Here is a 14,216-nt window from a genome sequence, read left to right on the forward strand (position 1 = left end):
ATGGGGGCAGCACGTGGGCAGCACGGTAGCATAAGTGGATAGCACTGTAGCTTCACAGCGCTAGGGTCCCAGGTTCGATTCCCTGCTGGGTCACTGTCTGTGCGGAGTCTGCACGTTCTCCCTGTGTCTGCGTGGGTTTCCTCCGGGTGCTCCGGTTTCTTCCCACAGCCCAAAGACGTGCAGGTTAAGTGGATTGGCCAATATTAAATTGTCCTTAGTGACCAAAAAGGTTAGGAGGGGTTATTGGGTTACGGGGGATAGGGTGGAAGTAAGAGCTTAAGTGGATTGGTTCAGTCTCGATGGGCCGAATGGCCTCCTTCTGCACTGTATGTTCTGTGTGTCTATTTACATTTTGGACCCAGAGAGAGCGCACGGCTCTCACAGTCAATGTTGTGGTGCAATCAGCATGTACCTCACTTCACTTCCCTTGCTTTACATGCGTATCACTTTAGTCATGCCGGTACGAAAAACGACATGGACGGAAATCAGCGGAATGTGTGTAGACAACCATCAACAAAATGTCTCATGGGCTGCACTCAGAACCCAGATGGGCAGCAGTTGCCCCTCCAGGCTGTAGATCCCCCACCACTGCTTTACACCCTCCTTATAGAGCAGGCAGAGCCTCAATTTAATGTCTCCTCCAAAAGATAGTATCACCTATGGTACAGTCCTTCCTTAGAATTGCACTGGAGTGTCACCTAAGATTCTGCAATCAGGTCAGTGCAGTGGGATTTAAGCCCACAACCTCCTGATGCCGGGATAAGAATTGTACCCACTCAGCAATGCTCGGCACATGGATGGAAGTGGATCATTGTCAATTTTGGAACCAATGTGAGGAGCCTGAAACATGCATCATAGGATAATAATATAGCTCCAGCAACAACCACATAGAGACCCAGTGAGCAACTAATGTAAATTATATGTGCCCAGTATCGGTAGTTAATTGCTGAAAACTGTTGTCCTTTCTTGGCTGTGAAATTCATCTTTTTTTTTCCTCACTATTTTGTTTCTTAATTAACAGTCTTGAGTAGGTGGCCACCTTCCTGCACTGCAAAATTATTTCATTGGACGTAGAATGGTTTGAAAATTTTTGTGGTCGTACAAATCACAACTTCAATGTCAATCTTTCTTTCGTTCTTCATGGAACTAAGTTAACATCACCACTTCCTCCACGGAACAGAGCTGGACGGATACTTTGCTAAGAGCTCAGTAATCCCACAAGATTCCAGTAATACCACACTTGTCACACTTGTGGTCATTTCTTATTTGTGAACTCATTTTCTCTAACAACCAAAGTTAAAAATGAAAAATTATCAAACTGAGCAGCAGGTTGATTGGTAACTGTAAGAGAAAAGTTTAATTAATGCTTCAGTTTGGAGACTCTTTTTCAGAACTCAGCTGATGAACTTTGTATATTGTATAATGCATATTTGGAGCATTATTTTTTTTATTTTTGTCACGAATAACCAAGAAACAACTTTTAAAAAAATAAATTTAGAGTACCCAATTATTTTTTTCCAATTAAGGGGCAATTAGAACATAGCACAGAACAGGCCCTTCGGCCCTCAATGTTGTGCCGAGCCATGATCACCCTACTCAAACCCACGTATCCACCCTATACCCATAACCCAACAACCCCCCCCCCCTTAACCTTACTTTTATTAGGACACTACGGGCAATTTAACATGGCCAATCCACCTAACCCGCGCATCTTTGGACTGTGGGAGGAAACCGGAGCACCCGGAGGAAACCCACGCACACAGGGGGAGAACGTGCAGACTCCACACAGACAGTGACCCAGCCGGGAATCGAACCTGGGACCCTGGAGCTGTGAAGCATTTATGCTAACCACCATGCTACCCTGCTGCCCCTAATTTAGCATGGCCAATCAACCTACCCTGCACATCTTTGGGTTGTGGGGACGAAACCCACGCAAACACAGGGAGAATGTGCAAACTCCACACGGGCGGTGACCCAGAGCCGGGATCGAACCTGGGACCTCGGCGCTGTGAGGCAGCAATGCTAACCACTGCGCCATCATGCTGCCCACACCAACAAACAACTTAGCAAATTTTATTCCTTTAAATAATTAATTCATGGACTTTTGATAATTAGATGAATGATGTTGGATTTGGAAACAGATCTGTTTCGTATTTCAGTCAGTCCCGTCTCAGCTTGAAGCATTCCCAACTCAAGAATGTTGCAACCATTTACTGTATGAAAGCTTCTCCACTCTGCCCAATAATGTGCCTTTGTCCCACCCTCAGAAAGGCACTCCTTTCATGCAGTGTGACGTGTGACATTTCCCCATCCCCCCCCCCCCCCCCCCCCCCCCCTCCACCCCCACCAATTTCTCTTATTGGCCAATTTTGTGACCTCTCTAAATTGCCACATTAGCACCATTTTAGAACCATGTGGGTTCACAACTCAATTTTAGTTTGCAAAGGACTCTCACAGCCAAATAAAATCCATCCGCCTGATCTGGGTTCAGATTTTCCAGAAGTGAAAGAAAGAAAGAAACAATATCTTGCAAGTACTTCCCGAATCTGCTGTGTTGGTTGCTTTGATCTGTATTATTGCTCAAGTTAGCTGCCCATGTTTGATTCAGTATGTACTTCTGTGAATGTGTGGACTATATGCTTGTTAAGTTTTTCCAGCGCATTTTTTTCAAACTTACTGTTTTGTAACTTAGCTATAATTCGCAAAGGACCATAAGCACAATCTCCATTAGAGAGCGACATTTGGTTATGTATAGTTTGAGGGGCACAACTCCACAAATGTGGGACAAGGCTTGGATGCAGGTCCCCGTGAACTGCCACAGCGGGCAAGGGATTGAACCTGTGCCGGTGGCATCATTCTGTATCACACTTTAGCCATCTGGACTAACTGACTCTCACCGTGGGCGGGATTCTCCAATAATCCTGAAGAAAGTCCAGAGTAATTCTTCGACCTGAAGGTGGCGAGCAGGGTTGCGGAGTGCTCCTCGCAGCTCTGGCTGTGGACACGGGGCCCTGCACTTCCGGTCGGGAGTCCGCGCATGCACACAGCAGCGGCCTTTGGCGGCCGTCCCATGCGACATGGCGGATTCACACCACAGACCGGCCCTGAATATTTAGGCACCCCGAGATCGTGCGCGCCTGCGGATCGGTGGTCCCCGATCGCTAACCTGGCCATCCGTGAGGCCCCCCCCCCCCCCCAAAGGATCCCCCCCCCGCATCCTACCTGGGCAGCTGCAGACTGACTCCGCAGCCATCACCGACCCTTCCCGACAGGCCAAACATGGTTAGAACCACGCCATCGGGAACTCGGCCAGTTTTCATTGGAGAATCGTCGCAGGGGCCTCTGTCAATGGCCCCCCGACCCACGGCGTGTAGACCACGCGTGCGCGATTTGTGGGGATTCTCCAGGGGCCAGAGGATCGTGGGACCGGCGTCGTGCCGATTTCGGCGCGGAGGCTCAGAGCTTCCCGCCTCCTATGTTTAACTAAACATTACTTTAAATGCTGAAATGGAATTTTCATTTGCTAAAACACTGATGACGAGATTTCTTTCAATAGCCACTGAATTCCATGCTTTCCTGATGAATGGTTTAGCTTTTTTAAAATTTAGAATACCCAATTCCTTTTTCCCAATTAAGGGGCAATTTAGCGTGTCCAATTCACCTATCCCCTGCACATCCTTTTGAGTTGTGGGGGTGAGACCCATGCAGGCATGGCGAAAATGTGCAAACTCCACACAGACAGTGACCTGGGGCCGGGATCGTACCTGCATCCTTGGCGTCGTGAGGCAGCAGTGCTAACCACTGAACCATCCTGCCGCCCCGACAATGAATGATTTTACATGCGTGTACAGATTTTATCCTAATTTTAGTTGCAATTAGCAACTTTTCCTAGCACCACTTTTAATCAGTAGAACTGTTAACATGATGCTTCAACTGTTTCTAATAAAACCTTGTAGTGTAATAGATGCTTATTTAACATTATACGGCTTTCTTTCCCCAATGCACCAGGATCATCTATCATTCTTTATGACTTTGTGTCAATAGGAGGGGGTAACTGTTGTGTGCATTTGCTCCCCAGAAACTGAGTCTCACTCATCAAATCATATGTTACAAGTTCCACCACCACCATTCCTGGGTATGTGGAACACACCAACCAGAAACTGGAAGGGGCGAGCGGCACTGTGGTATACATTTGGGAGAGAATTGCCATGGGAGTCTTCAACATTACCCTGAACTTCATGAAATCTCACTGTATCAGGTCAAACGTGGACAAGGAAACCTCCTGATGGTTGCCCTACTGCCCAATACTGCCCTTGAGGTGATGAATCACTAGTTCTCCATTTGAATATCAGTTGAACGAAGCACTGAGGGTGTCAAGGGCACAGAATGTATTCTGAGTGGGGGACATCAGGAGTGGTTTGGTTGGAGTACACTAACGCAGTTGGCCAAATCCTGAAGAACATATTGGCGAGACTGAGTCTGCTGAAGGTGCTGAGGGTACAACAAGAGGGAAAGCATACTAGACCTTTCCCGCAGCAGTCGACCTGTTCTAGGTACATGTTCCCATGACAATATAGGTAGGCCTGACCATCTCACAGTCCTTGTGAAGACAAAATCTTGTCTTCACACTGAGCACAGCTTATGTCGTGTTGCGAGGCATGTGCTTAATGGGATAGATTTTGAACAAATCTACCAAATCAAAACTGGGCATCAAGGAAGTGCTGTGGACCATCAGTAGCAGCTGATCTGTACACAATCACAATCAACCACATATAACTTCTTGGTCTGGTACATACCCCATTCTCCCATTACCGTCAAGCCAGGATATCAAACCTGGGCTTACCAGGAACACACCAGGCATACCCAAAAAGAACATGTCAACCTGGTAAAGATGCAACACAAAACTACATTCATGCCAAACAGGCATGTCATAGACAAGAGCTTTCTTTCATTTTTTCCAATTAAGGGACAATTTCATGCGGCCAATCCATCTACCTGCATATCTTTGGGTTGTGGGGGTGAGACCCACACAGACATGGGGAAAATGTCCTTCAGAACGTGGTGGTGAGCTGCCTTCTTGAACTGCTGCAGTTCCTGAGGTATGTGTATACACAGTTCTGTTAGAGAGAGAATTCCATGATTTTGATCCACTGGCGATATATTTCCAAGTCAGGGTGTTGAGTGACTTGATGGGAACCTCCAGTTGGTGGAGTTCCTAGGTATCTGCTGCACTTGTCTTTCTAGATTGTAGTCATCGTGGGTTGGAAGGTGCTGACTAAAGAATCTTGGTGTGATCTTACAGTGCATCTTGCAAATGGTACACACGGCTGCCACTGTTCGTCAGTGGTGGAAGGAATGATGTGGAAGGGGGAGCAATCAAACAAGTTATTTTTCCCTGGATCTTGTCGAGATTCTTGAGTGTTGTTGGAACTGCACTTATCTAGGCAAGTGGAGAGTATTCCATTACACTCCTGACTTGTGCCTTGTAGATAGTTGGCAGGCTTTGGGGAGTCAGAAGGTGAGTTACTTGCAGCAGGATTCTTACTTTGACCTGCTCCGGTAGCCACAATATATGGCTAATCCAGTTCAGTTTCTGGCCAATTGTAACCCCCAAGATGTTGATAGTGGGGGTGTCAATGATGGTAATGCCATTGAAAGTCAAGGGGCGATAGTTAGATCCTCTCTTGGTGGAGATGATCATTACTTGTCACTTGTGTGATGCAAATGTTACTTGCTAATGGTCAGCCCAGGCCTGTCCAGGTCTTGCTGCATTTGGACATGGACTGCTTCATTATCCAAAGAGTCATGAATGGTGCTGAACATTGTGCATTCATCAGCAAACATCCCTACTTCTGACCTTATGATGGAAGGAAATTAATTGATGAAGGAGCTGAAGATGGTTGGGCTGAGGACACTACCCTGAGGAACTTTTGCAGTGATGCCCTGGAGCTGAGATGATTGACCTCCAACTACCACAACCAACTTCCTTTGTGCCAGGTATGACTCCAATCAATGGAGAGTTTTCCCCCTGATTCCCATTGACTCCAGTTTTGCTCGGGCTCCTTGATGCCATATTGGTCAAATGCTGCATCAATGTCATTCTCACATCACCTCTGGCATTAATGCTTGAACCAAGGCTGTAATGAGATCCGCAGCTGAGTGACCCTGGTGGAACCCAACAGAGTGTCCGTGAGCAGGTTATTGCTGAGTAAATGCTGCTTAATAGCACTGTTGGTGTCCCCTTCCTTCACTTTACTGATGATCAAGAGTAGATTGATGGAGCAGTAATTGGCTGGGTTGGATTTGTCCTGCTTCTTGTGTAAAGGGCATAGCTTGGCAATTTTCCACATTGCCGGGTAGATGCCAGTGTTGTAGCTGTACTCGACCAGCTTGGCAAGGGGCACGGCAAGTTCTGGAGCACAAGTAGTATGTATTAATACCGGAATATTGTCAGCGCCCATAGCTTTTGCAGTACCCAATGCTTTCAGCCACTTCTTTTTTAAAATAAATTTAGAGTAGCCAATTATTTTATTTATTCTTATTTTTTGTCCAGTTTAGGGGCAATTTAGCGTGGCCATTCCACCTATCCTGCACATCTTTTGGGTTGTGGGGGTGAAACCCACGCAGACACGGGGAGAATGTGCCAACTCCACATGGACTCCAGAGCCGGGATCAAACCCAGGTCCTCAGCGCCGTAGGTAGCAATGCTAACCACGGTGCCACTGTGCTGCCCTTCTTTCAGCCACTTCTTGATCTCACATGGAGTGAATCGAATTGACTGATGACTGACATCTGTGATGCTGGGACCTCTGGAGGAGGCCAAAATTGATCATTCACTCCGACACTTCTGGCTGAAGATCTTTGAGAATTCATCAGTCTTAACTTTGGCACTATTGTGCTGGGCTCCTCTATCATTGTGGATGGGGATATTTGTGGAGACTCTTCAGGTGAGTTGTGTGTAATTGTCTACCCACCATACATGGCTGGATGTGGCAGGACTGCAGAGCTTAGATCTGATCCACTGGCTGTGAGATTGCCTAATTCTGTGTATTAGTTTATGTTTATGCTGTTTGGTCCACAAGTAGTCCTGTGCTGTAGCTTCACCAGGCTGACACCTCATTTTTAGGTATGCCTGGTGTTGCTCCTGGCATGCTCTATTGCACTCGTCAGTGAACCAGGGTTGATCCCTTGGCTTGATGGTAATGGTAGAGTGGGGGTTATGCCGGGCCATGAGACTACAGATTGTGGTTGAGTAAAAATCTACTAGTGGCCCACAGTGCATCAGTCTTGAGTTGCTAGATCTGTTGGAAATCTATCCCATTTAGCATTGTGGTAGTGCCATACAACATAGAAAAATACAGCACAGAACAGGCCTTTCGGTCCACATGATGGAGGATATCCCCAATGTGAAGACGGAACTTTGTCTCCTCAAGGACTGTGTGGTGGTCACTCCTACGATACTATCAAGGACATTTGCATCTACGTAAGGCAGGTTGGTGAGGATGAGGTCAAGATCCTTCAGGACCTGGCCAGCTCAGTCTGTGGTGGTACTACCGAGCCACTCTTGGTGCTCCCAATATCCCAAATACACCACTTCTTTCGCCTGAAACACGTACTTCCCACAACGCAGGTGGACTCCATCTCTGGAAAATCGCTTCAATACCATTCCGAGATTCTGCAAATGTTTTGTTCCGTGGCCCCATCATCCAAGTAAACAGCACCCCACGGCGATCCACGCAGAATGTTCTCCATGACGTACAGGAAAACTCCGCACACCGAGGAGACTCCGAACGGAAGCCGAGTGTACTCATAGTGTCCATTGTGCGAATTAATCATGACATTCTTCTGTGAGGCTTCATCGAGCTCCAGCTGTAGATAAGCATTACTCATGTCCAGTTTCGTGAATGTACAGCTACCAGCATACAAATACTCGATGCAAAGTAAAGGCTAACGGTCTAACCTCAAAGCCGTGTTCACTGTCAATTTATAGTCTCCGGGCAGCACGGTGGCATAGTGGATTAGCACTGTGGCCTCACGGCGCCGAGGCCCCAGGTTGGATCCCGGCTCTGGATCACTGTCCGTGTGGAGTTTGTACATTATCCCCGTGTTTGCGTGGGTTTCACCCCCACAACCCAAAAATGTGAAAGCTAGGTGGATTGGCCACACTAAATTGCCCCTTAATTGGAAAAATTGAATTGGGTACACTAAATTTTAAAAATGTAGAGTCTCCGCAGAGACGGACTGACTTGTCCGGTTTCATGACAGGGGCCACTGCCCCCGCCCAATCAGCAAAGTTTGCAGGCCGAATAATGCTCAAATTCTCCAAGCACCAAAGTTTGGTCTCAACCTTCTTCACTGTAGCGCAGGGAAGCCTTAGTTGCCACACTACAGTGTACGCCTGTTCGGGTAAACTGAGGGAGAACTCAGAATGTCCAATTCACCTAACAAGCACGCTTTCAGGATTTGTGGGAGGAAACCCACGCAGACACAGGGAGAATGTGAAAAATCTGCACAGACAGTGACCCGGGAATCAAACCTGGGTCCCTGGCGCTGTGAAGCAACAGTGCTAACTGCTGTACTACATGCCGCCCAAACAGAGGCATGGTGAATCAAAGAAATCCAAACCTGGGTCCAGAATATTGGGATGTTTACCATAGAATCATAGAATTTACAGTGCAGAAGGAGGCTATTCGGTCCATCAAGTCTGCACCGGCCCTTGGAAAGAGCACTGCACTTGAGCCCACACCACCAACCATAACCCAGTAACCCCACCCAACCTATTGGACACTAAGGGACAATTTGGCATGGCCAATCCACCTAACCTTCACATCTTTTGACTGTGGGATGAAACCGGAGAACCCAGAGGAAACGGAAACCCACACAGACATGGGGAGAAAGTGCAAACCCCAAACAGGCAGTCACCTGAGGCGGGAGTTGAACCGAGTCCCTGGTGCTGTGAGGCAGCAGAGTTCAGCCACCGTGCCACCCCATAGCTCAGCTGAGTAGGTCACAGCATCAACAGCAAATCAGTTTACTCCTCGTCGCCAATTTAATAAGGACACAGGGTATGGGGTCCACACCGAATAGAAATAAGACCCAAGGTTTATTTCCAAATTATATATATGCACTTCCCGGTATACCCCTGGTGTCTTACTGGTGGACTTTGTATACACTGAGTAATAGAGATACCCCACCCCTAGTGGGGAGCTTGTACTCTGTAAGGAGTACCAGGAAGACTATCATTCCCTCCCCCAGGTCACGTGCGGGATATTACAGAGTACTGATTCATCAGCTGAGGGGAGGTGGTACGTGGTAATCAGCAGGCGTTTCCTTGCCCATGAGACTTCATGAGATTCAGAGTTGATGTTGATGACTCCCAGGGCTTCCTCCATTCTGACTGCACACGACTGTCCCACCACGTCTGCTGGGTTTGTCCTGCCGGTGGGACTGGACATACCCAGGAATGGTGATGGTGATGCCTGGGACATTATCTGCAATGTATGATTCTGTAAATATGACTATGTTGGGCGGTTGCTTGGCTAGTCTGTGAGGCAGCTCTCCCAACTTGGGCACAAACCCACAGATGTTGGTAAGGAAAACTTTGCAGAGTTTACACGGCTGGGTTTGCCATTATGGTTTCTGGTTATGTCACTGGACTGGCAATCCAATGGTCTAGGCTGATGAAGTTCTGGCGACAACGCTTCAAATCCCGCCATGCAGCTGGTAGAATTTAAATTCAATTCGTAATACAGAAGTAAAAAGCTAGTCAGAAAAAGCAAGACAAATCCAACTTACCCAAATACCATCAGGCTATTCTCAATTCAGCACTTGGTCAGCAAAACCCTGTTCACTGCTGTTCAGTTTGGGTTATGCCAGGGCCATTAACTCAGCTCCTGACCTCATACCAGTCTTGGTCCAAACATGGACAAAAGAGCTGAATTCCATAGGTGGCCTGAGAGTGACTGCCCTTGACATCAAGGCAGCATTTGACTGAGCGTGGCATAAAGGAGCCCTAGCAAAACTGAGGTCAATGGGAATCAGGGGGAAACGTATTTTCATTATTTCATGGGATGTGAACATCACTGGCAGGGCCAGCATTTGTTGCCCATCCTTAATTGCCCTTGACCTGAATGACATGCCACACCATTTCAGAGGGCAGTTAAGATTCAATTTTATTGCTGTGACCAGATCAGGTGCATTTGGCAGATTTCCTTCCCTAAAGGGCATTCGTGAACCAGATGGGTTTTTACAACATGGTCACCATTGCTGAGATTTTGGGCACAATTTAATGGAGAAGGTTTGAAAAGTCATTTCAGGCACGATTATCTAGGTATTTCGCAATGGCCGCGCTGGTGACATCATGACCCATATTTAACAACACTTAGTGACGGAAATGAGCCCCCACGGGCTTCTCGCCATTACTGGCTGTCTCGCCGTCTGATTCGCCGGACCTGCGCCTCAGCATCTCACTGCTAACAAGGGGAAGCTGCTTTTAAATGCCCCCTCACCACTCACCCCCAGTCAACACACATGCACGAAGGCGCGCAGACCTGCTCCTCGCTTTGGAGATACTAGCCTGGTCAGGCTTCTGGACGCAGTGAACGTGAGATGGGCCATCCTGTTCTCCCGAGGGTGTCAGAGAGCCATAGCAGGGCCACCAATGCCACTTGGGAGACAGTGGCAGCGGCTGTCAGTGCGGGCAGCATGACCAGGAGGACCGCCGTACAATGTCGGAAGAAGACCAGCGACCTTCACCAATCTGCAAGAGAAGGTTACCCCTTCTCTCTTGTTATGAGTTCCGGCTGCCACCACTCAGATTCCACCCTTCTCCCTCACAAATCACTGGCTGACACCTTGCACACTCTCCACATTCGGTCTTCGTGCTTGTTCCTCAGCAGCCCTTGACACCAACCAACACAACCCCTTCATGTCCAGTTGCAATGCCCACAATCTGATCCACCCCGCCCCCCCCCTATCCATCAAGCGTATGGCTCACAATGCTCCCTCTTTGTCCCCACAAGAGAAGATAGCCCATAATAGGCGTGGAAAGGCCAATACGGATGACAGAGCACCAGAGATCAGAGTCCACACCCATTATAAGGAATGGGCCTAGGAGCTTGCGGGATTGTCTAATGAGAGAGCAGTCACCGACAGCGAGATTGGGCTAACCAATGGAGGTAAGGATCCACTGCCCCTTCATCCAGATGATCTGCCTTAAGTGAGCTTTTCATGTCAGACAAAATGATCCTTCCCTCTCACTTACCGCATGCCCATTCTCTTACAGGATCTGAGGCAGCCAGGCCTTCCAGAGCCATCCCCACCCCTGCCACCCAAGAAACCACCTTGGAGGAGAGCTCAGAGGAGACCAGCATCGACACATCACAGCTATCGTCCCCACTTTCCACCAACGCAGAGGTGCACACCTTGGTGGGCACAATTAGTGGGCAGGTTTCAGGGCCACAATCTATGTAGATGGCTACCTTGGCTCAGCCCAGGCTGAGTAGATCACATGACAAGATTCCCCAATTTGTCTGCCCTTCTTCATGCCACGTAGCCAAAGATCAGGAATATGGACAAGTGGAGATAGAAGTTGATGAGTAACCACTTCGAATAGTAGAAGATGTAGTCCATCCCCTCGCAGCCACTGAGAAATGGACCACAGTCTCATCCTGGCATCAAAATTATAGTCAGCCTGGAAGTTTGTAACTTTGACACATATTTAACAGTTCTCTCTTGCAATATGATCTATCCCCGATCTAAGTGGTGCAGGGCAAGATTGACACACAACAGAATCCTCCATAGGGGCCCCTATCTCCATTAGATGGCAAGATTGTATGCTGGACCCAAAAGGAGGAAAAGGGCAAGTAAGTGGAAAGTGTACGGAAGCCCATTCAGGAAATTCCCCTATGCAGTGACATGGGGAAATTTCTGAGAAGTTGCTCATGTTATGAGGAACTTTGACCTTACATGCACATGTTACTGTTACGATTCGAGCCATGCGAATGAAGTTGGAAGTGGGAGATACTACTTTTGCCGGTCCCTAAATAATTTTTGGATGACTTTGCACTGCTTCAAATTGCCTTGTACAGTTTGGGCACATGTTGAAATAATGATGAATGAACAGAGCTGATCTTGCCTCTAGGGATCGAGTATGTGGTAGAATCACAGAATAATAGTGGGTGTTAGGAATCCAGCTAGCGGCAAATCAACCACAATTGGGGAGTGTAAGTGGCCTATAATATGTGGCACAGTAAGAAGTCTTACAACACCAGGTTAAAGTCCAACAGGTTTGTTTCAAACACGAGCTTTCGGAGCACGGCTCCTTCTTCAGGTGAGCCGTGCTCCGAAAGCTCGTGTTTGAAACAAACCTGTTGGACTTTAACCTGGTGTTGTAAGACTTCTTACTGTGCTCACCCCAGTCCAACGCCGGCATCTCCACATCATATAATATGTGGCGGCATAGTATCACAGTGGTTAACACTGTTGCTTCACATCGCCAGGGTCCCAGGTTCAATTCCCGACTTGGGTCACTGTCTGCGGAGTCTGCACGTCTCCCCATGTCTGCGTGGGTTTCCTCCGGGTGCTCCGGTTTCCTCCCACAAGTCCCGAAAGACGTGCTGTTAGGTAATTTGGACATTCAGAATTCTCCCTCAGTGTATCCGAACAGACTCCGGAATGTGTCGACTAGGAGCTTTTCACAGTAACTCCATTGCAGTGTTAATGCAAGCCTAATTGTGACAATAAAGATCATTTACTATTTTTGGTGATATACATTGGCACCAGCTTGGATGCTCAGGATCATCACCCTCCGCCCCAGGGCTGGGTGGGAGCAGTGGTATTGGTGAGGGCTGCAGTGGTTCAGAGACAGGACTCCAACTCCCACAATGCTGGTGGAGGCGGCGGCGGCGGCGCAGTGGGACGTGCGGGGTGGTGCATGCGCCCCCTGCAGGCCTGGAGGCGACGGTACAACACACACACCCTCCCCCCCCCCCCCCCCCCCTCGTACAGGAGGAACCCAGAACATCGGGGGGGGGGGCGGGGAGGCTCTATGTATGAGTGAGTGTGATGTCCCGGTGCCCTGCTTGTATCCGAACACAGCGGGGCACACACACAGGCGGCTCAGCCTCAGAGACAGCAGCGGGCTGACAGCAAGCAGAATAGAAGGGGAGGAGAGGAGAGCATTTCCTGAGCCGCATATCTCTGCAAGTCAATGGAGCTGGAGAATATAGTCGCCAACACGGTCTTGTTAAAAGCCAGAGAAGGTAACACACACACACAAAAGGAAAGGGGGGGGGGTCTCTCTCTTTTACATGGGGGGTCTCTCTTTTACATTTGGTGGAAGATGAAAATGCATTGGGGGGGGAGGGTGAAGTAGAGGGGGGAATACAAGCAGATGCATTAATTTTGCCATCAAAAGAGAGAGAGGGGGGATATTGAAACCAGAAGCACTTTTTTTCATGACTTGTTGAGAAAGGCTGAGAGATTTCCTGGTGAGATGTGAATGTTTTACTGCGCGGGTCCTGAGTTAATGGATTGAGTGCGGACAGTAGAAGGGGGCTGGTGTTCACAGCAATGGCAGGCTTTTTTTTTTAAGTGAAAACACACATCCGTTGCTGTACGTTTTCACTCACTCACTCCATTTTGACCTTTTTTAAAAAAAAAATGGGGGTGGTGGTGGCTTGGGGAGGGTGGAGATGTGCTGTTATTTAAATTGAAATGGTGTGCATTGACATCACGTACCGATTTCCCTGTGCAGCAACACAGGGATTTAATGACGAGGAGTGCAGGACCCTGACATGTTTCATCCAGCCTGTGACACTGGATCTGTCTGAAATGACATGATTTCCCTGCGTCTATATGTTCATATATAACGTGTGTGTGTGTGAATATGTATTTATATATCTGACCTGCCCAACAAATTACATATCAAATACCTAAACGTGTGCAAATAATTGATTTGCTTGGGGGGGGGGGGGGGGGGGGGGGGGGGGGGGGGAGCGAGCTTGAAGGGTGCAAATTGCTTGTATTCTGCCTGTGAGGACCAGGGGGGTGACAGTAGATGGGCGATTTGCTTCACACTTGGCATCTCAAGCCGCATACAAGCGCGGGTTAACCATCTTATTAAAAAGGTTGGTGTGCATTGTGGAGGAGGTGTGCCATTGCCATAGCCTTCGTGGGATTGATTTCTAACGTGATTCTCTATTTGCATTTTATTC

At 48.2% G+C, this 14,216-nt stretch overlaps 1 protein-coding gene across 1 annotated transcript in view; it reads left to right on the top strand.

Moving 5' to 3' along the window:
- Nucleotides 1-13,038: 13,038 nt before the first annotated feature.
- grk5l (G protein-coupled receptor kinase 5 like) overlaps nucleotides 13,039-14,216 on the top strand; it is a 320,507-nt gene continuing 319,329 nt past the window's right edge. Inside the window, exon 1 of the mRNA XM_038821419.1 lies at nucleotides 13,039-13,262. Within this exon, the coding sequence (XP_038677347.1) occupies nucleotides 13,211-13,262 (52 nt within the window). The 5' untranslated portion in view covers nucleotides 13,039-13,210. The remainder of the gene's footprint in view (nucleotides 13,263-14,216) is intronic.

Source organism: Scyliorhinus canicula, chromosome 16 (genome assembly GCF_902713615.1).
Source record: "Scyliorhinus canicula chromosome 16, sScyCan1.1, whole genome shotgun sequence".
In the NCBI taxonomy this organism is placed as follows: Eukaryota; Metazoa; Chordata; class Chondrichthyes; order Carcharhiniformes; family Scyliorhinidae; genus Scyliorhinus; species Scyliorhinus canicula.